General features: G+C 41.9%; 1 protein-coding gene across 1 annotated transcript; it reads right to left on the bottom strand.

Annotated features, from left to right (window-relative positions):
* Window positions 1-12520: 12520 nt before the first annotated feature.
* On the bottom strand, window positions 12521-23192 carry LOC311131413 (solute carrier family 35 member E1-like). The gene is made up of 6 exons (XM_084164381.1): window positions 21642-23192; window positions 20312-20382; window positions 18335-18472; window positions 16645-16770; window positions 15986-16231; window positions 12521-15289 (listed from the first exon to the last, which is right to left on the bottom strand). Exons 1-6 carry the CDS (start codon window positions 21967-21969, stop codon window positions 15053-15055), a joined length of 1146 nt encoding a protein of 381 aa, XP_084020507.1. The 5' UTR covers window positions 21970-23192; the 3' UTR covers window positions 12521-15052.
* Between the last annotated feature and the right edge of the window lie 730 nt (window positions 23193-23922).

Here is a 23922-nt window from a genome sequence, read left to right as displayed (position 1 = left end):
ATCTGACCAGTGCCGGACCAGCCACCGGTGGAACAGGCACGGGCCGTGCCGGACTGACGACGCACACCACTGGCTTGGTGTGGGGAGCAGGAGCGGGCCGAGCCGGGCTGACGAAACACACCACTGACTTGGTGCGGGAAGCAGGAGCGGGCCGGACCGGGCTGACGAAGCGCACCACTGACTTGGTGCGGGGAGCAGGAACGGGCCGTGCCGGGCTGACGAAGCGCACCACTGACTTGGTGCGGGGAGCAGGAATGGGCCGGACAGGGCTGACGAAACGCACCACTGACTTGGTGCGGGGAGCAGGAATGGGCCGGACTGGGCTGGCGACGCGCACCACAGACTTGGTGCGGGGAGCAGGAACAGGCCGGTCCGAGCTGGCGACGCGCACCGTAGACTTGGTGCGAGTGGCAGGAACAGGCCGGACCGTACTGGGAACACACACCACTGGCCCTACGTGGGGATCAGGAACAGGCCGGACCGGACTGGCAACACACGCCAGTACTTCTCGCCGTGCCTCTACATCCTCCTTCCCCCTGGTGACCAGTGACTCCCGTAACCTGGCGGCCTCCTGCTGCCCCGTCGTCCACGGCGTTAGCCCCCCCCTAAAAAATGTATGGGCTTCACTCCTACCCGTGGACCAGGTCTCCATGCTTCTCGCCAGCCTTTCGCCCTTCTGCCTCCACGTCAAGCCCCTCTCTTCCTCACATGGCTTGACCCAGTCGAGGAGGCGAAGGAGATCCGCTAGAGATCTCTCAGGCGCTGGCTCCTGGACTTGCTGCTTGGTCCAGTCTTGGTGGGATCTTGTTTCTAGTCTGTTGTGTTAGACCGTGTACTGTCACGTTACCGTCTTTTGTTGTTTTGATCACGTTTCGCTAATAAATGAGTATGTTTGCCTGCAACGCTGCGCCTTGGTCTACTCCTTACCCTGACGATCGTGACACCAAGACCCTTGTTAATAGAGTTACTGTGTCATCACCCTTAGCGGTGTTGGCAGAAAGCGGATGTTGCCAGTTTTCAGGGATACAGTATTTTCAGGGATACTGTATTTGGAACCTAACTTCCGTTCCCCCTGAAAAACGGAAGTGGGGACTCCACTCACATAGGGTGTCTCTTCTGCAGAGATGTAAACAACCTCAGAGGAGCAGGATGTGTCCACGTGTTTTTCTCCTCTCCAAAACTTTGATTGGACTGAATTCTTAACACTGTCCAGCAGCTATACTTGCAAGTGCAGTTACTCTCAGAAAACAGGCGTTGAACTTTGTCATGGAGGTCATGGGAGAGAGAGGGACTCACCCCCAGGGTGATGACTAGTTCCCCTAGGTTGTGTTCCCATTTTCTACCCTTCACCCAGAAGTGTGCACTTATTCACTTCTCCTCATGCATTTAAAAGTATTGGATTGGTGAAAGCGGCTGGAGGGACTTTCCACCCCTTCCTTTTAAAGGAATGTACCGGTACAAATCAAATCAAAGTTTATTGGTCGCGTACATACACAGTTTAGCAGATGTTATAGCGGGTGAAGCGAAATGCTTATGTTAATAGTTCCTAACAATGCAGGTAAATGTCAAACAAGTACCCAAATAATTAAAAATATTTGTAAAAAAGTACAGCAAAAAAAACAAGAAATCAAGAACGTTGGGAAGAATCCAATTAACAACCCAAATAGCACTGTAACAGTAATCAAAATGCAATCTATACGTACGTACCATAGACATTAAAACCAGGTATGTACACCGGAAAAATGGACACAAGATATACTAAGAATGATATGTACAGCAGTAGATATATAGTGACATATGTCAAGAATCCAGTATATAAATAAATATGCGGTGTGTATAAACAGTGTAACCAAATACAAAGTACAGTAGTAGAAATATTAGAATGACCTATGCCGGGGATATACAGTATTTAAATACTGTATATGTGTCCAGTGGTTCAATGTCTCTATGACATGGGACAGCAGCGTCGGCTATGTGTGTGTGCGTGTTTGTGAGTATGAGGTGTGTGAGTGATAGCTTGTGTGTGTGTGTTTTGTGTGAGTGAGTGTGCATCACCTGATAGTGATGGCTGTTCAACAGTCCGATGGCCTGGTAATAGAAGCAGTTTTTTTGTCTCTCGATCTTGGCACTGATGCACCTGTACTGATTCCGTCAAGTAAACAGTCCATGGCTCAGGTGACTGAGGTCCTTAATAATCTTCTTGGCCTTCCTTTGACACCGAGTGCTGTAAATGTCCTGGAGTGCAGGCAGCATGCCACTGATGATGCGTTGTGCTGAATGCAACACCATCTGGAGAGCTATGCGGTTGAGGGTGGTGCAGTTGCCAGACCAGGCAGTGATGCAGCCCAACAGAATGCTCTCAATGGTGCATCTGTAGAAGTTTGTGAGGGTCGTATGGGCCATGACGCATTTGTTCAGCCGCCTGAGGTTGTAGAGGCGCTGTTGTGCCTTCTTCACCACGGTGTTGGTGTGCTGAGACCATTTCAGGTCCTCAGTGATGTGCACGGCGTGGCAGAGGTGTTGTTGCCTACCCTCACCACCAGTGGTCGGACAGTCCAGTCGCACAGGGAGGAAATTAGACCCAAGGCCCTGACCTTGGTGACAAGTTGGTGTTAAAAGCTGAGCAATAGTTGATGAACACCATTCTCACATAGGTATTTCTCTTGGCCATCTTGAAGCAAGTTGGGATGACAGATTGGGATAGTGACAGGTTGAAAATGTTCGTAAACACTCCAGCTAGCTGGTCTGCGCATGTTCAGAGAATGCGGCTTGGGATGCCGTCTGGGCTGGTAGCTTTGTGAGGGTTAACACGCTTGAAGGTCCTACTCACGTTGACTACAGAGATCGGGAGCCCGCAGTCTTCGTGAGCAGCGGGTGCACATGTCGTCGGCTCAGTGTTGTTTTCCTCGAAGCAGGCGAAACATGTCTATACTTTCTAATCAATATATATTAGTGGGACTTTTTTCATGTTTTTTTTTTATTTTTTTACAAATGTTGTAGATCGTTGACAAAAATGACAGTTAAATCCCACTTTGTAACACAATAAAATGTGGAAAAAGTAAAGGGGTGTGAATACTTTCTGAAGATACTGTACATGTCCCTTATATGTCACAATACATGTTAACAATATGTGTTAACATATATGTTACGGCAGCATTATTTCAGTGATACTTGTAGTCATGGTAATAAAACATTAGAACAAACAACACAAAACACTAAAAACTGAATTTAATCCTATTCATAATTTTTTTCCATCATCGCTTCTCAATTCAGCCATTTTACTGTTGTAAACTGTTCCCACTTGTCCCTTTGTTGCACCCGGGAAGTGATTCATGACAGCATCTGTGGGGGGAAAGCAACAAATAGAAGATAAAGAGCACAAAGAACAGTTATGGGTTGGGGGTCATAAATTAAGATATACAGTTGAAGTCGGAAGTTTACATACACCTTAGCCAAATACATTTAAACTCAGTTTTCACAATTTCTGACATTTAATCCTAGTAAACATTCCATGTCTTAGGTCAGTTAGGATCACCACTTTATTTTAAGAATGTGAAATGTCAGAATAATAGTAGAGAGAATTATTTATTTCAGCTTTTATTTCTTTCATCACATTCCCAGTGGGTCAGAAGTTTACATACACTCAATTAGTATTTGGTAGCATTGCCTTTAAATTGTTTAACTTGGGTCAAACGTTTCGGGTAGCCTTCCACAAGCTTCCCACAATAAGTTGGGTGAATTTTGGCCCATTCCTCCTGACAGAGCTGGTGTAACTGAGTCAGGTTTGTAGGCCTCCTTGCTCGCACAACTTTTTTCAGTTCTGCCCACACATTTTCTATAGGATTGAGGTCAGGGCTTTGTGATGGCCACTCCAATACCTTGACTTTGTTGTCCTTAAGCCATTTTGCCACAACTTTGGAAGTATGCTTGGGGTCATTGTCCACTTGGACGACCAAGCTTTAACTTCCTGACTGATGTCTTGAGATGTTGCTTCAATATATCCACATACTTTTCCTTCCTCATGATGCCATCTATTTTGTGAAGTGCACCAGTCCCTCCTGCAGCAAAGCACCCCAACAGCATGATGCTGCCACCCCCGTGCTTCACGGTTGGGATGGTGTTCTTCGGCTTGCAAGCCGCCTCCTTTTTCCTCCAAACATAGCGATGGTCATTATGGCCAAACAGTTATATTTTTGTTTCATCAGACCAGAGGACATTTCTCCAAAAAGTACGATCTTTGTCCCCATGTGCAGTTGCAAACCGTAGTGTGGCTTTTTTATGGCGGCTTTGGTGCACTGGCTTCTTCCTTGCTGAGCGGCCTTCCAGGTTATGTCGATATAGTACTCGTTTTACTGTGGATATAGATACTTTTGTATCTGTTTCCTCCAGCATCTTCACAAGGACCTTTGCTGTTGTTCTGGGATTGATTTGCACTTTTCGCACCAAAGTACGTTCATCTCTAGGAGACAGAACGCGTCTTCTTCCTGAGCGGTATGACAGCTGCGTGGTCCCATGGTGTTTATACTTGCGTACTATTGTTTGTACAGATGAACGTGGTACCTTCAGGCTTTTGGAAATTGCTCACAAGGATGAACCAGACTTGTGGAGGTGTACAAATTTTTTTCTGAGGTCTTGGCTGATTTCTTTAGATTTTCCCATGATGTCAAGCAAAGAGGCACTGAGTTTGAAGGTACACCTCCAATTGACTCAAATTATGTCAATTAGCCTATCAGAATCTTCTAAAGCCATGGCATCATTTTCTGGAATTTTCCAAGCTGTTTAAAGGGACAGTCAACTTAGTGTATGTAAACTTCTGACCCACTGGAATTGTGATACAGTGAACTATAAGTTAAATAATCTGTCTGTAAACAATTGTTGGAAAAATTACTTGTGTCATGCACAAAGTAGATGTCCTAACCGACTTGCCAAAACTATAGTTTGTTAACAAGAAATTTGTGGAGTGGTTGAAAAACGAGTTTTAATGACTCCAACCTAAGTGTATGTAAACTTCCGACTTCAACTGTATATATCTTTTTTTTAAATTGAAGAACCTTTATGTGAAAAGCTTATCAGATTCAGTGTAATAAGAAATCCTTGACCATTAATGCCCTATTTGCAATGACTGATTTATAAATGAAATTAAGGGTTTGTAAAAATGTTTACACCTTATAGTCAATCATATGGTTCCTTACCCTGAAAGTAGAAACTGTAATCCATGGTTTAGAGTTGTTAACTTGAGAGATCTTGGCCACAAACATTGCATTTTGTAATTGCCCCCCTAACCCATATCATTTTTCTGTTAGCCATCTGACTATAAGGTGTAAAAAAGTGAAATTGACCCTAACCCTGTTATGGGGTATACAGTTTTAAAGAGATACTGCGAGATTTCGATGAACTCATCAATACTATTTTTATGTCTCTGCGTGCAGTTCGGAGATTATTGAAGTTAGCATATCGTTAGCTTAGCACAATTGCTGGAAGTCTCCTGGTACGGTAGCCAGCAGATCGCAACGTTGCATCTGTCTCAATGGCGCTGCCCCTGTGCTTACAGACGCCATAATGAGACAGATACAATGTTGCGATCTGTGTGTGCCAACGGGACAAATAATGAGGAAGTGGATAGAATCATGTTTCTAATGATTATTAGTCAAATTAACACATGTATAAAGTATTGATTACTATGTCAAGCTTTGTAAGACTATAAATGACCACCCACCCAGCTTTGGAGTAGTTAGAAGGTCTATTTCACTGTTTTTGAGAGGAGCTGGCTACTGTGGGAGACTTCGAGTTGTTGCGCTAAGCTAACAAAATGCTAACTTCAATAATCTCCTAACTGCACGCAGAGACATAAAAATGGTTTCCATGAGTTCGTATGACTCTGGGTAAATAGAAAAGCAACCTAAATCTTGAAATATCGCAGTATCCCTTTAAGCCATGTCAGTGACTGGAATAATATTCACCATTCTTTCTGCCATGAGTCATTTATAAATCATATTCTTTTTTATATATACAGTATATCATGACAATACCCGCACACTGTTAAATGCCTATTTGCAATCAATGAACAAAAACCTACTCACCAGTTATTGCGGTCACTTTTTCAGGATCCAATCTGTCTTTTCTCTCCCCATCTTCTCCCCTTAGGGTTTTGCCATCTAGAATTGTTCAAATGAAATAAGTTAAATGTGTCATAAATAATTATCCAAAATCATAATGACACAGACAGATATTTAAATTTGAGTTAGGTCTAAAGATAATGACTCTGGCTTAGCTGTACAACGCTACAGATAATACTTTCATATACACTGCTCAAAAAAATAAAGGGAACACTTAAACAACACAATGTAACTCCAAGTCAATCACACTTCTGTGAAATCAAACTGTCCACTTAGGAAGCAACACTGATTGACAATACATTTCACATGCTGTGCAAATGGAATAGACAACAGGTGGAAATTATAGGCAATTAGCAAGACACCCCCAATAAAGGACTGGTTTTGCAGGTGGTGACCACAGACCACTTCTCAGTTCCTATGCTTCCTGGCTGATGTTTTGGTCACTTTTGAATGCTGGCGGTGCTTGCACTCTAGTGGTAGCATGAGACGGAGTCTACAACCCACACAAGTGGCTCAGGTAGTGCAGCTCATCCAGGATGGCACATCAATGCGAGCTGTGGCAAGAAGGTTTGCTGTGTCTGTCAGCGTAGTGTCCAGAGCATGGAGGCGCTACCAGGAGACAGGCCAGTACATCAGGAGACGTGGAGGAGGCCGTAGGAGGGCAACAACCCAGCAACAGGACCGCTACCTCCGCCTTTGTGCAAGGAGGAGCAGGAGGAGCACTGCCAGAGCCCTGCAAAATGACCTCCAGCAGGCCACAAATGTGCATGTGTCTGCTCAAACGGTCAGAAACAGACTCCATGAGGGTGGTATGAGGGCCCGACGTCCACAGGTGGGGGTTGTGCTTACAGCCCAACACCGTGCAGGACGTTTGGCATTTGCCAGAGAACACCAAGATTGGCAAATTCGCCACTGGCGCCCTGTGCTCTTCACAGATGAAAGCAGGTTCACACTGAGCACATGTGACAGATGTGACAGAGTCTGGAGACGCCGTGGAGAACGTTCTGCTGCCTGCAACATCCTCCAGCATGACCGGTTTGGCGGTGGGTCAGTCATGGTGTGGGGTGGCATTTCTTTGGGGGGCCGCACAGCCCTCCATGTGCTCGCCAGAGGTAGCCTGACTGCCATTAGGTACCGAGATGAGATCCTCAGACCCCTTGTGAGACCATATGCTGGTGCGGTTGGCCCTGGGTTCCTCCTAATGCAAGACAATGCTAGACCTCATGTGGCTGGAGTGCGTCAGCAGTTCCTGCAAGAGGAAGGCATTGATGCTATGGACTGGCCCGCCCGTTCCCCAGACCTGAATCCAATTGAGCACATCTGGGACATCATGTCTCGCTCCATCCACCAACGCCACGTTGCACCACAGACTGTCCAGGAGTTGGCGGATGCTTTAGTCCAGGTCTGGGAGGAGATCCCTCAGGAGACCATCCGCCACCTCATCAGGAGCATGCCCAGGCATTGTAGGGAGGTCATACAGGCACGTGGAGGCCACACACACTACTGAGCCTCATTTTGACTTGTTTTAAGGACATTACATCAAAGTTGGATCAGCCTGTAGTGTGGTTTTCCACTTTAATATTGAGGGTGACTCCAGATCCAGACCTCCATGGGTTGATACATTTGATTTCCATTGATAATTTTTGTGTGATTTTGTTGTCAGCACATTCAACTATGTAAAGAAAAAAGTATTTAATAAGATTATTTCATTCATTCAGATCTAGGATGTGTTGTTTAAGTGTTCCCTTTATTTGTTTCAGCAGTGTACATACTATACCGCAGCCATTGCCCCATAGAATTAGAATGAGTAGAACGGACATTCTCATCCGAAATAGTGTTAGTTTGGATGAACAGCAACTAGCCTCTTTTCACAGACGAGGTATCTCCGGTTACCTGTTATCCTAATATGTGCATTCTGAAATAGAAACCCTCCAAAAATGACCCAATGTGATTGGATCTTCAAACTTGGCAACAAAATTATATTGAGCCTGAGAAAGCTCATCCCCCACCCCTAAGGACCTTCTAGCCATGATCTAAGGGCCTATTCCCCCTTCAAGTAATTATAATTCTACGGTCTATACAATCTCTGTACATACCTCTCAGGTTGCTATTCAGCAACATGTCAACATCAAAAGCACCCAACAGCGCTCTTGCCATCGCAGTGGAACTGTTGGCCTGTTTGCATGGTCGCCCTCCAGACGTTCTTTGGGACCGTAACGTTCGAAACTGGGTGAATTTCGATCTGCAAAACATGAATAATTCAATCAGATGCTGTAAAAAACTAGAAAGTACTGTAAGTACAGTAACATAGTACATCCTATGTATTTAAAATAATCATGCTAGCTAAAACATTGACTTGTATTTAAAAATATACCTTCTCAGTGTTTATCTTAACCTCAGATGATATAAAAGTTAACAATCATGTACTGTTTCAATACAAATAAATACACATATAAGGAAGCCTGTTTTAACCTTCATAGCTAAATTAACCATAAACCAGTGCAGCCATCTCAATACTGAGCCAGGTAACGGTAGCTGCTAAGCTAATAGCAACCCTATAGGATTGACAGGCTAGCATTAGAGCAGTTAGCTTAGCGTTAGCGTATACAGTTTTGCTAAACAAATACAACTCTGTAATATATAACACTTGGATGGGGAGATGTCAGGGCCTAGAAAATATAAACGGAGTAGAAAAGAAACCACAATACCTCAGCTATAAATCAATAAGTTCAAACCAGAATATTAGCTGGCGCCATTTTTTCTTGTGTTATTCTATGGGCTAGCTTAGCACAGTCATCTCTATGTCAAGATCGCTAACGGTTTCACTCGATCAATTTACACATTTAAACTTTACAATTTCAACATAAAAGGTAAGTATCACTCAGACAACCATTTCCTCTAACATTTTCTATAGATAATATGCTTGTGTACACCTGTTTAACAGAACAAAGAAAAAGGAGACAGAAGGAGAAACAGTTAGAGTTGTTAAGGGGAGGGCTGATGGAAATACGCATAAATGATTCCCAATGGAAATCCTTGGAGGACTCAGCCCAAAATAATAGTGGGTTACAACCATATACAGTCATTGATTAGAAATACAATGTGATGCCATAACCTTATGGGCAACCACAACTATAGTGTATGAAAATAAACATTCATACTTAGATAGGTTTCTGTGCGTTTTCAAAACTTGTACATAAACAAATTCTAAACCTACAATAGTTATCTACGCCATCTCAATCTAATCTCAAAATGAGATGGCAAGTATCATCTACAGTAGCAACAAGAAACAATAAAGTAGTCATAATGTTGCCAAATGCAATTAGAAATAATGAATCCCTACGTGTGAGATTTACAGTGGGGGAAAAAAGTATTTAGTCAGCCACCAATTGTGCAAGTTCTCCCACTTAAAAAGATGAGAGAGGCCTGTAATTTTCATCATAGGTACATGTCAACTATGACAGACAAATTTATTTGCAAATTATGGTGGAAAATAAGTATTTGGTCACCTACAAACAAGCAAGATTTCTGGCTCTCACAGACCTGTAACTTCTTCTTTAAGAGGCTCCTCTGTCCTCCACTCGTTACCTGTATTAATGGCACCTGTTTGAACTAATGGCACCTGTTTGACCTGCACCAGGCTGGGAAGACTGAATCTGCAATAGGTAAGCAGCTTGGTTTGAAGAAATCAACTGTGGGAGCAATTATTAGGAAATGGAAGACATACAAGACCACTGATAATCTCCCTCGATCTGGGGCTCCACGCAAGATCTCACCCCGTGGGGTCAAAATGATCACAAGAACGGTGAGCAAAAATCCCAGAACCACACGGGGGGACCTAGTGAATGACCTGCAGAGAGCTGGGACCAAAGTAACAAAGCCTACCATCAGTAACACACTACGCCGCGAGGGACTCAAATCCTGCAGTGCCAGACGTGTCCCCCTGCTTAAGCCAGTACATGTCCAGGCCCGTCTGAAGTTTGCTAGAGTGCATTTGGATGATTCAGAAGAGGATTGGGAGAATGTCATATGGTCAGATGAAAACAAAATATAACTTTTTGGTAAAAACTCAACTCGTCGTGTTTGGAGGACAAAGAATGCTGAGTTGCATCCAAAGAACACCATACCTACTGTGAAGCATGGGGGTGGAAACATCATGCTTTGGGGCTGTTTTTCTGCAAAGGGACCAGGACGACTGATCCGTGTAAAGGAAAGAATGAATGGGGCCATGTATCGTGAGATTTTGATTGAAAACCTCCTTCCATCAGCAAGGGCATTGAAGATGAAACGTGGCTGGGTCTTTCAGCATGACAATGATCCCAAACACACCGCCCGGGCAATGAAGGAGAGGCTTCGTAAGAAGCATTTCAAGGTCCTGGAGTGGCCTAGCCAGTCTCCAAATCTCAACCCCATAGAAAATCTTTGGAGGGAGTTGAAAGTCCGTGTTGCCCAGCGACAGCCCCAAAACATCACTGCTCTAGAGGAGATCTGCATGGAGGAATGGGCCAAAATACCAGCAACAGTGTGTGAAGACTTACAGAAAACGTTTGACCTGTGTCATTGCCAACAAAGGGTATATAACAAAGTATTGAGAAACTTTTGTTATTGACCAAATACTTATTTTCCACCATAATTTGCAAATAAAATCATTAAAAATCCTACAATGTGATTTTCTGGATTTTCTTTTCTCATTTTGTCTGTCATAGTTGACGTGTACCTATGATGAAAATTACAGGCCTCTCTCATCTTTTTAAGTGGGAGAACTTGCACAATTGGTGGCTGATTAAATACTTTTTTCCCCCACTGTATGTATGGTTTTTAAATACATGCCATGTAAAAAAAAATAATTCTGCAATAAATGCAATGAACAAAAAAACCTAATGTTCCGAGTACATTTTGCATGATGTAAATACATATCCATGTTATTATTTTTTGTATGGGGGTGCGAAATTTATGTTATTAAAATATATGATCATATTTTAAAATGTATGTCACGTTTATATATATTTTAAAATATATGTCACGTTCTTTGATATATAAGGCCATATATTAATTTTCCATATGGAAGCAGCCCAAGTCTTTGTGTAATAGTTTGTTAGACAAATGTGAGGGAAAGTCCATAGCCCTAGCTCAGGGGTGTCAAACTCCTTCTTTGGAGGGCCTAGTGTCTGCAGGTTTTTGGTTTTTCCTTTAAATTAAAACCTAGACAACCAGGTGAGGGGAGTTCTTTACTAATTAGTGACCTTAATTCATCAATCAAGTACAAGGGAGGAGCGAAAACCTGCAGACACTTGGCCCTCTGTGGAATGAGTTTAACTCGTGTCCTAGCCCCTATGGCACTGTAAACATTGGACATCAGAAGGCAAGGTGACACTATTTCCACCAATACGAAGCCCTTTAGAGCCCCACAGTGGAGGTGTCGTAATACCCATAAAACCTAGCGGTCAAACAGGGAAATGGTTCAAATCATTTCCCCATCATTTATTTTTCCCATATGTAATTTTTGAAACTTAAAATAAGGACTGTGTTTCGTGTAGGCTTACCCTAGCGTGACGTTTTGATAACCATGTAAATCTCACTCGGACAAGATTACTTTTATCAATATAGTCGTTGTCTATTTACTCTCAGATTCGAAAATGCTAATTAGCATCAAAGTGGACATCATGCAAGACTACAAATCCCTGCAAGCTCGCACATCATCTCTAGCCGACACCTTTTCTAACAAGTATTGTGTCAATTTAAAACTTGCACAAGACCATTCACAGAATGGTCAATTTAAAGACATTTAGCCAATTTATTCATTACTAAATTTAGCTAACCAGATAGTTAATCCAGAGATGTTTTCCTTTGCCTTGATTCTGCAATCTCATCCAGATCATCATGGCATTTGTAGTTCTTTATGATAACCACGTTAGCAGCTAATTAGCGTTTCATTTTTTGGGGGGGGTAAATACAGGTAAATATATTGATAAAAGTCACCTTGTCCTAGAGAGATTTACACGGTTATCAAAATGTCACGCCAGGGTAAGCCTATACAAAACACAACTTTTATTTTAAGTGTTTCTAAAATCCCCTATGGGGAAAATGAATGGTGGAAAAATGGTTTGAACCATTTCCTTGTTTCACCGCTAGGTGTTATTGGTATTATGACTCGGTGGTACTCTATTGTCCTCATCCAAGCAATCTTCAAATACCCATGCCATGCCTGAAAGTAAGAAATGGAAGGGAAATATTGAGAACTTTACATTGGATAGGCTGTAGAGCTGAGTTAAAGTTCATACTAGTCCTGATTATTGTCAACAATAGTACTTATAAGTTATAGTAATATATTTGAGATTTGGGACTCATCTTTATCCTTTACCAATGTAAGCACCCACCTGTCCCAAGTCAGTGAAAGTCATACATTCATTTCACAATGCATTTATTTTTTTGACATTTAAAATAGTATTTACTAAACGTAAGCAGACAAGACTGTGCACGGTTGCACTTATGTACACTTTTCTGTACCTAGACACCATAAAAATCTATAAACATTGGTTCAGTAAAAATTGTTTTTCAAGATCCTTTAAAACAGGAAAATGTGAATTTATACAACTTTTACAAAGCAAACCCCCACACATCCAAATGTACATTCCAGTAAATAACGTCATAACCTCAAATGCCCTCCCAGATTTAACTAAAATAGTTTCTCTAAATCTCATGTTCAAAATGTTATTTAGCTTACTGTACAGACAAATATTAGGCTTTACATTAAACATACATAATGCACATCAGATTCCATCACTCCGTGCTACTGCGTCAAACAAGTATTTTAAGACGAGTCAAAATCCTTCTTTTTGTGTGTATTGTTATTGTATTGCTAGATATTGCTGCACTGTTGGAGCCAGAAACATAAGCATTTCGCTGCACCTGTGAAAAGGGTGTAAGCGACCAATAAACGTTGACTTGAGCCACGTAGCTCCTTTCATTTGGCACCTCGCATCAGGAAGTGACAAACTCAACCATAGATTTAAGAGGAAACCTTGACAGTTTAACAGAATGTCAGCACAGTAAAAAAATAAGTTGGAAAATAATACAACAATGGGCTCAAAGTTTACCACGCACAGCTCTTCATAACATCTTATGTTAAAGGTGACAAATGGGATTTAGTAGAATCCATCGCAGCTCCAACATTTGATCTTCCATCCACAAATAAACATTGGCTTACTTTATAAGCCAAGGTGAAATCAAACCCTAATATTCAAGTTATCCACTGTCATTGGATTTCTACAAATTATTGTTTACTTTGTAACACTATCCAATAGATGATATGTAAATTCAAAACTCTAATTAATGAGGACATGTAGATAACAGACATAAATGTACTAAAATCCCCATTGCCTAATCCCCACACCAGTATGAATTTCATTACGTAAAACAGACCAAACCTACTGAACTAAATGATATGGGAGTTTCACTAAATGAAATATGCTTGGAACTACCTGAGAATTCCACACAAGCTCATCCATACACAGTTCCACAAATGTGTAAATCCACATGGATCGTCTCTGTGCAGCCAACCAGAACTACGTGCTATTCAGCACATACCGTAGGAGAAGATATTCAAATAAATACTATTATTTGTATTTATGGTAAACAGCAAAAATGCTGTTTCTAAATCTTAACATGTAGTTTGTTGCTGTCAAATATACGTTAGTCACTGAACATGCTATAAATACAGTTAGAGCTAACATACGTGATCCAAGTAGGTCTGCCACATAAAACTAGGTGCATTTCAGTTACTTGACCATGTAACCCCATATCACAAAGCTATTACCAGATCAGATATGAATTGATTAAATTACTAAAATGTAAATATGGAACCACAGAATGAATGATTCTCAATTTATCTGTAACTACGATCGTTTACATACATTTTCATGCCATGCCTCAATCACTAGTTAAAGACCAATGAGAAAATGTCTTCTGGGCAAACGTTTTTACATGTATAGGACCAAATGTTGCCAATCTCCACAAAAAAACACAAAACAGTGTAAAATTCTCAGGTCTTCTATAATAAAAGTGGGGTCAATATAACTGAGGGCAAGCCTGATTCACAAAGCATTATGGTCATGGTAATTTATGCAAAACATTTCATGGTCTTTGATATAAAGTAAAAGTTATATTCGATTTATTTGAACCTACGTCATTGTGGCTACAGTAACAATTATTACCACATTAGCAAGCTTCCACAGTAAAAAGAATACAGCAACATCCCTTCCTCAGCAAGCAAACCTCAAACAAAAAACTGATAGTTAAAGTGATGCTCCAGACCTTTTGTATAATTTCAGCCAGTAGTTTTGAAAGTAGTGATCACGAGCCAAAATGCGTCCTCGGAAATTGTGCACCATGTCAACTATTTCGTATGATAAGTTCCGTCCAGCAAAAAAACGTTCTCAATTCATATAATATGTGCTTCAGATCCTGGACTGCATATTTAACTTCACTCCAAAATCAACATGCCAGAGGAGTCCATGTTCCAAGCCATCTTGTGTAGATCCAATGGTACACCTCAACTGGAAATATTGACACCATTAAAAATTATGAAATTAGATGGTGCCAATCTTTCTCATTAATTTATGATTGAGACATACAGCTTGATCTACAATAGTTGACATGGGCTCATCTCGACGTCAGATGGCTTTTAAGGTTTGAAAACATCTGACAAACTTTGATTTTGACTGAACTATCTTTAAGTGTTCATATCAAAATAAATCAAACACGCAGAGGTGAAGAAAATATGTTAGAGAAAATGTTTGGGACAAAACGCTGGCCAACTCACGATTGATACTTCCCTCTCCCGCCAATACGACAGCACGTGCCTTCCTTTCTGTTGGAGGTGGTTTAAGAACACTGCGGGAAACAAATACAATATGTCCATGGAGGCATCCACCAGCCTAAACCACATACTGGTGGTTGGAGGCGCCGTAGTTCATTGTGTAGGCCTGCCGGCTGTACTGGAAGTGGTCGGTCAGCACATTGCTTCGACCATACTGAATGTCTGAACCTTGGGAGAAAGGCACTGAACCATTGGGCTGCGTCTTGTCCAGTCCCAAATTGTCGAAGGACATCGTGTCCTGCTTGGAGGAAGGCAGCAGCTTCTTCTTAGCTTCCTTATTGGAATCATATTTCGCCTGTTGGCAGTGAAGAGAAGGGAATAGCTTAGCGTAGCACATAACAAAGGATGACAAAAATACACACTGATGTAAATTACCACTGTGTGATTTCACAAAGTTCTATGTAGTTATAAAGTTGCATGTAAACTTTCTTCAGTGGGGGAGGAATTCAGAGCATCTTACAGAACCACTGTTAGAAACCTATTCCCCCCCATGCAGCGCAGGGCAAGCACCATGGCAGCAACAAGCACAATTGCACGTTTGGTTGTCTTTTAACACATTGTAAGACAGTTGAGTGAGTTTAAATATCAAAATTGCAAGGTGTGAGGAGTGTACCCGTAGTATTTTGGGTATTTATTAAATTTGCATCTGGGATGACCAAAAAAAATACATAGCTCTACAGACTTCGCGCCACATAGTACAATAGTATCTGAACATTTCCAACTAATAATTCAACTAAGTTCATGAAATAGATGAACAATTAAATCAAACTCAGCATTAAGCATGCAGATGCATAAATGGGAGACGCAAAGAGTCCTTCACACTTGCACTTCTTTCTTAGTAGCACTGATTTAGCAGATAGCGACTATATTCAAGGTTTACATTGCAATAATTGTGATATGTGATTGGTTTACCCATCTTAGGTGAATGGAGTGATTGTATTGACTGGATAAATGTCAAAAAAGTTAATGTAAGCGTGTCAGAGGGAGTCACCTTGTTGTACAGGAAGACGCCCACAATGGCCGTCATCATGCCCATGATGTTGGTGGAGCTAACTGGGTTGCGCAGCATCAGGAGCGATATGCTGATGACCATGATCCTCTTGGTGGCGTTTGCCACAGCGTAGCTCAGCGGGCTGACCAGGTTGAGGACGCTGAAAGCGATGACGTTCTGGGCAAAGTTACAAAAGCCACTGACGAGGAGTAAAAGGAAGGTGCCGGTCCATTCAGACATGCCTGTCTGGAGGGGTTATGCAGAGGAGGGAGGAAATTATTACTTGGATTTCTGGAGAGAACAATGGGTTTAGTGATGACTTTCTAGGAAAATAGAATGTATCCAGGTTGTAGTCTCAATGTGACAATTGAATAAAAGGCAACCGGATACTAGCGATTCTGTTGTGTGTGAAGTTAAATTGAGGATTAGGAAAAGGAAGTAGATAACAAATGTATGGTACAAACTGTGTGACATCCTGTAGACGTGTACAGTGAATATATCATGTGGATAGAAGACGGACACACACTCCAGCAGCAGTAGAATAAACACTATCTTATAAGCCAGACAACAATTAGAGCACATTATTTGACGTGTAATGTATGAACCTGCGCATACACTTTACGAAACTGAAGAACGTATCCTATCCTTTTTTAACTCACAAAATCCCCCTCAACCAAGAATGAGGAGAGGTCCACCAGAACCCACGTAGGCACCATGAAGAAAACTGCATTGAAGCCCAGTATGTTGAGAAGTCTCAGGTGGTGGATCCTCGTGTCCCGCAGCACCTAAAAATAAATGCATATTCATTCATGGCCTTGTCATTTCTTAGGCAGAAAACAACTGTTGTGTTGACCTTACGCCTCGATCAGACCAACATCAATTCTGCGTAATAAATTATGCAGTCCAACTTTTTCCATTATGTAATTCAAAATTGTTAATGGATGTGTGTGCAACAAAAGTTCAACATTCACCTACTATTTCTGTCAAGTCTACGCATACAATTTGATGCATACGTTGGATAAATCTTCATCAACAAGCATGAGACAGGTAACTAATCACAGTTGGTAATTAACAAGACATGCTTGTTTAAGTCTAACACTACAAATTATTACACAGTAATTTGACTGCAGGGTTAGTAATATCAAAAGTCATTCATAACATGTCACAGAGTAATGTGCAATGGGGTAAATACACTCACCGACCAGTTTATTAGGTACACCCATCTAGTTCATGCTGCGAACAGCCTGTTCCATTTCATCCGAGAGATGCCCTATTGGGTTGAGGTCTGTGGACTGCGCAGGCCAATCAAGTAAACTGAACTCGCTGTCATGTTCCAGGCTATGTTTTTCCACTCCTCAATTGTCCAGTGTTGGTGATCGCGTGCCCACTGGAGCCGCTTCCTTCTTGATTTTAGCTGATAGGACTGGAACCCGGTGTGGTCGTCTGCTGCAATAGCCCATCCGTGACAAGGATTGACGAGTTGTGCATTCCGAGATGCCGTTCTGCACACCGCTGTTGTACTGCGCCATTATTAGTCTGTTTGTGGCTCACCTGTTAGCTTGCACGATTCTCCTTCAACCTCTCATCAACGAGCTGTTTTCGCCCACAGGACTGCCGCTGACTGGATGTTTTGTTTGTCGCACCATTCTCTGTAAATCCTAGATGACACTGTCGTGCATGAAAAGCCCAGGAGGGCGGCCGTTTCAGAGATACTGGATCCGGCGCGTCTGGCACCGATGATCATACCACCCTCAAAGTCCCTTAGGTCTCTCATTTTGCCCATTCTGATGTTCAATCGAACAGTAACTGAATGCCTCGATGCTTGCTTTATATAGCAAGCCACGGCCACCTGACTCCCGTCTGTAGAAGAGATCAATTTCCGTGAACGGGTGATGTACCTAATAAACTGGCCGTTGAGTGCATGTCCTCCTCAAATATTGGTTTAAGGGAGGCCACTCAAAACAGCAGGGAAATGCAGGAGAGATGACACAGCACATCTACAGTATGTACTGAGCAAATGCATTGCAAGGATTAACAAGGCTTCATACTAATAGGCCTTGCCCTTGAGTTTTTTTGAGTGTTTTCATGTTTAGTATGAGTGATGTCTACTATGTGTGCAATTGAATATTGCAAGGAGTGCTTTTACAGGGTGCAAGATTAATTCCTTCAAATAATACAGTATTCTATTAAAAGGAAAGCATCTTGAACTTATTCTACAACCTCTGCTCAAACACATACTTCATTCAAACACATAAGTACAAAAGTGCTCTCCAGCTATACTTGTATCCATCATCTAATAAAACACAAACAATAGTCCTTTTCAAAAGGGTGCAGACTGGTAAGACGTACCTTTTTGGAAAATATATTTTGCAGAGAGAAGCAGAGTGTGGCGGCCAGGGCACTGACTAACCCAGACACATCAAAGGACATCTCTGTCATTGTGGCCAGAAGCACTCCTCCGATGATGGGGATGAGAGCTACGTACACCTGAGACAGGCACGGGACAAGAGTGCAAAAGAGAAAGTAGGCCAAAGTCAAAAAGTATGGTTGAAACAATTACCATCCATACACATGCAGTTGTTTTGCTAATTTGTTTGTGGGACATTGTCACATTGAACACAACCTCTAAATGACTGTGGCACACAGTGCATTCGGAAAGTATTCAGACCCCTTGACATTTTCCACATTGTATTACGTTACAGCCTTATTCTAAAATGGATTAACTTGTTATTTTTTTCCTCATCAATCTACACACAATACCCCATAATGACAAATCAAAAACAGGTTTTTAGACATTTTAGCAAATGTATAAAAAAAAAAAAAAATGGAAATATCACATTTACATAAGTATTCAGACTCTTTACTCAGTACTTTGTTGACGCACCTTTGGCAGCGATTATAGCCTCGAGTCTTCTTGGGTATGACACTACAAGCTTGGCACACCTGTATTTGGGGAGTTTCTCCCATTCTTCTCTGCAGATCCTCTCAATCTCTGTCAGGTTGGATGGGGAGCGTCGCTGCACAGCTATTTTCGTCCGGACTCTGGCTGGGCCACTCAAGGACATTCAGAGACTTGTCCCGAAGACACTCCTGCGTTGTCTTGGCTGTGTGCTTAGGGTCGTTGCCCTGTTGGAAGGTGAACCTTCGCCCCAGTGTGAGGTCCTGAGCGCTCTGGAGCACGTTTTCATCAAGGATCTCTCTGTACTTCGCTCCGTTCATCTTTCCCTCGATCCTGACTAGTCTCCAAGTCCCTGCCGCTGAAAAACATCCCCAAAGCATGATGCTGCCACCACCATGCTTCAACGTAGGGATGGTGCTTGGTTTCATCAGACCAGAGAATCTTGTTTCTCATGGTCTGAGAGTCCTTTAGGTGCCTTTTGGCAAACTCCAAGGGGGCTGGCATGTGCCTTTTACTGAGGAGTGGCTTCTGTCTGGCCACTCTACCATTTTATTTAACCTTTATTTATTACCATAAAGGCCTGATTGGTGGAGTGCTGCAGAGATGGTTGTCCTTCTGGAAGGTTCTCCCATCTCCAAAGAGGAATTCTGGTGCTTTGTCAGAGTGACCATCGGGTTCTTGGTCACCTCCCTGACCAAGGCACTTCTCCCCCGATTGCTCAGTTTGGCCGGGCGGCCAGCGCTAGGAAGAGTCTGTGGTTCCAAACTTCTTCCCTTTAAGAATGATGGAGGCCACTGTGTTCTTGGGGACCTTCTATGCTGCAGAACATTTTTGGTACCATTCCCCAGATCTGTGCCTCGACAAAATCCTGTCTGGGAGCTCTATGGACAATTCCTTCGACCTCATGGCTTGACCACAGGTGGACTCCAATGAAGTTCTAGCAACATCTCAAGGATGATCAATGGAAACAGGATGGACCTGAGCTTAATTTCTAGTCTCATAGCAAAGGTTCTGAATACTTATGTAAATAAGGCGTTTTTTTATTTGTAAGACATTTTCAAAAATTTATAGAAACCTGTTTTCGCTTTGTCATTATGGGGTATTGTGTGTAGATTGATGAGGGAAAAAATAATGTAATCAATTTTAGAATAAGGCTGTAACGTAACAAAATGTGCAAAAAGTCAAGAGGTCTGAATACTTTCCGAATGCACTGTAAACAGCTTTTTTATTGTGCAACACTACTATGGCCCCTACAGTGTTAACAGGATGCACTTTTTCCTGCCTCAAAGCTGCTACCTGTAAATACACCTGCAAGGCTGGCAGTAATATGAGCCAACAGACAGGGTCACATTGTGCCACATCATCATTGCTTGGACAAAATATATTCGAAAGCAGCTTGTACACTATCAATTCTCGGAGTTACTCACTTTTGTTGTTTGCTTCTCCTTCATGATAATCCTTGATAACAACACAACCCATATTGGCATTGTGGCTTTGACTGTGGAGTGAAAAGAAACAAAGAATGTGAGATTGGAAAAAATATAAAAGGATCCTGTTCAGTGCTTGAATTGAGGGCAAGGGCTTGAGTTGGACGAGCATAGGTTACAAAAGGTAAGGAGCATGACTTTTGAGATACAGTGGTTTAAAGACTTAGGGCCCATGCGATTGTGCAACACACCTAGAGTTTAAGTCTCATTGTGTCTTGTGCGTCACAGACACACCCCTGGTCAACACAAAACGTGGAACTTGCATATCGCATCATAACCGTATGACCCTGCGCCATCAACCCTAGCTGTACGTGCCAGTTATTGAGGTAAGACAGCAATGAGTTACAGTTAAACTTTATAAGGGCTTACATCATACATTAGGTACCTAGCTAATTACGAAGTGAATAGTATAATACAAAGGGATTGACATTAAATGTTGCCAGGGGCAAGTTTCTGAGCTGTCAGGTTTCCACTAGTGACCACAGCCACAAAGTCAAAATTGGTTAGAAATTCATGAACACAAACATTTGCTTTTTGTTCTTAATTTAAGGTTAGGCATAAGGTTAGCAGTGTGGCTAAAGTTCAGGTTAGGTTTAAAATCCGATTTTATATAGAGAAATTGTAAAAATAGGCTGGGTTTATGACTTTGTGGCAACTAGTGACGACCAAGTCAGGAAAGGTGACGCTCCGACTGTTTCCTTGTTGAGATTCAATTGGCACATGCGCATTCGCGCCGAGTTGCCATCTTAAAGTAACAGCAATGAGGAAACAGTCGGTGGTTGTATTTGATTAACGTTTAATTAAAAAGCATGAATTTAAGCGAACAAAGAAAGGCACGCAACAACAGAGGACAAACATAGGTACAAGGTAAGGGATTAAGAATGTACATTTTTTTAAGTATCGACGCATAGCGACTCGAAGGAGTAGGAGGTTCCTTTCAAAAACTCTAGTCTACACTCAACTCCGTGAAGGAGTTGAGGTAGGCTACTTGGTAAGGTTGGCCCCTCCCCCAAACAAAAAGGTATTCAAACAACCCCAGTATGTTGGTAAGGGGAGACGCAAGCTCCTCGGCTAATCGTAAAGTGACCTAAACAAAGCTTGCCAAAATTACGTGCACAAGATACCAATTAATGTCGTTGCTAGCAAACTAATGTATTTAAAAATGTGCTACTGTTGCGAGCTAACTAGCTAACATTCCGTTAGTTAAAACGTCAACCAATGATTCTGAGCCAGCTACTGTAGCCTGATTCAGAGCTCGTGCAATTCTTACCAGTGTGTGCGTAGGAAACAGGTACCTTCCATATACTGAAGTGGGCCGACACAGAAGCGAAGTATTTCCCAAAAGCTAAAGGGAGAATATACCATTTGTAGTATCTAGTTGGTACTTCTGTTTTGGGGACTCCCCATGCCTTCAACAACGTAGGAAGGAAGACGACGATTGAGAGTATATGAAAGAGCGAAACGGTGACAGGATAAGGGAATCCATTTAGAATAATTTTGTTAACGACGTTGCCTCCCGAACTAACAGTGTACCAACAGAAACAGAGTAAAGCTATCCGGACCCCTTCCTTGACTGGGGGACGTTCCACCGCAGCCATCTTCCAGTTCGGAGTCACCGGCGGCAGTGTCGCAAGGCCAGCAGTGAGACGTGGAGCAGCTACCAAAGATGGTGGATAAATGAAGACAGTTCACTCAGGCCGTTTATTTATCTTCCAGTTCGGAGTCACCGGCGGCAGTGTAGCAAGGCCAGCAGTGAGACGTGGAGCAGCTACCAAAGATGGTGGATAAATGAAGACAGTTCACTCAGGCCGTTTACCATTGGACAAAAAAATTAAGTTCCGGTCTACTTAACTGGGTGTGTCTCCCATAGACACCGATGCAATAGCAACTGGGACTGGTCTACATGACTTTCATTGAAACAGCGAATGCGATATCTCGCTTCCTCTTCCGTCTCTGCAGCTACTACGTACCAGAGTCATATATATGGCTCTGCTACGTACAACACTAAGAATATATGCCGTTTTCACGTGCTAGTCGGAACTAGGAAACTCTGAAATGTCCGACTTGCTATCTTTTTGAACGCAGCACGTGTATAACTACAACCAGATAGCAAGTCGGAGTTTCCTAGTTCCAACTAGCATGTGAACACGGCATTTGCTGATTGCGTCACTCCCCCCCCCCTTTACAGCAGAGGTCCCTCATAATTTAAATATTTAAACTATACGGCTCATAGACATATTTACCATGCGCCATTAAACTCTTTCACGTTTTATCATATTTTGTAGATCAATAGCTGTGTACCTGGCGACTGAAAGAATTATGAACTTGTTTAACTTCTTTCAATTCATTCGATTGTGTTGTCGTAGTTAGTTGCTGAATACTGGAATCTATTCACATTGACTGTTAAGGGAAATCCATTTTTCTATTTAACATATTTCAGAATAATTATTTGGCACATAAAGAGTTTATGGGCCCCAACATAAACATTTCCACCTGCGAAGTGCTGAGCGATAGTGGCTCCTAATTAACACCAGAGGGCGTTATATACCAGGGAAATTATCAAAATGTATCATCTGGATAGCGCATTAAATATTATATTTAGTCACAGGTATGTTGTAAACTACTTTTAGAAAGATGGGCTCAAAAGAGCACTCATTTATCTACTTAAAATGTGGATGTTGAGGGTAAAAGTCAAGCCACTGCTGAGGCTCTCATCTTGTTGCAAACATCTCAGGACATATTAGAAAGTGTGTCCTGAGGCACACTGTTCCACTGAAAGGGAGAAAGACATTCACAATTTATGCATTTGTATTTATTTATTAACACACTGTATCAATGTGTCCATTTAAAATGACTAAGTATCAAATATGTTCTCTTCTGCATTCAACTGAACACAAAAGGCACATTTCTATACATTCACTAAGGCTCCATTTTAGGAAACACATTGGTTTCCATAAGGCAAACAATATCTAAAGGAATGGTAACAAGTATATTTCCAGCATATAAACAATTTATTTTTCTGTTTTTCCTCACAGTACAAAGTTGCAATGTTTTAGCATAATCTGGTTTGCCATTAGAATTCATATTTTACAACCTAGAAACAAGAGGGAAAAAAGGCAAAGAAAATGCTATTAACTAATTTTTGTGTAATTTTGCAGATTGTTTCCCAGTACATTAAGATAAGTTGGTGGTCAGACAAGAACCGTTCTAGTTGTATGGTGGTATGGAATGCTGCTACTGCGTTAACCAACCATTTTTGTGAGAATGTGCGAAGCACAGGTTTACCATATCTGACAAGCAGAACTGATTGAATAAGTGACTTCGATGAAAGTTTTTTTGCACATTTATGTAACTAACAAAATAAAGAGAATAAGTCGAGATAAATAAATGCATACATGACATAACCACACATTTCATTCTCTTTGCCAGCTTGTACCTGCCAAACAGGTTCCTTAAAGTTACTGGGCACCTTAAACTCTTTGCATTTTGCAGACAATGCATGGAACTCTTCCACTCAAAGAACTTCAGTGATGCTACAGCTGAGCTGTCTC

The sequence above is a fragment of the Coregonus lavaretus genome (assembly GCF_964263955.1).
Source record: "Coregonus lavaretus genome assembly, chromosome: 6".
NCBI lineage: Eukaryota > Metazoa > Chordata > Actinopteri > Salmoniformes > Salmonidae > Coregonus > Coregonus lavaretus.
Note: the sequence above shows the minus strand (reverse complement) of the source record. Positions and strands in the feature narration are given on the sequence as shown.

Bases quoted from the DNA above. Each gene is read 5' to 3' on its own strand.
- LOC311131413 (XM_084164381.1), bottom strand. From the start codon at position 21,969: ATGGCTGCGGTGGAACGTCCCCCAGTCAAGGAAGGGGTCCGGATAGCT. The intron at 16,771-18,334 runs GTACGTCTTACC...ATTTATTTTTAG, and splicing joins AAAATATATTTTCCAAAAAG to GTGCTGCGGGACACGAGGAT. The intron at 16,232-16,644 runs GTGAGTTAAAAA...TAACCCCTCCAG, and splicing joins TCTTGGTTGAGGGGGATTTT to ACAGGCATGTCTGAATGGAC.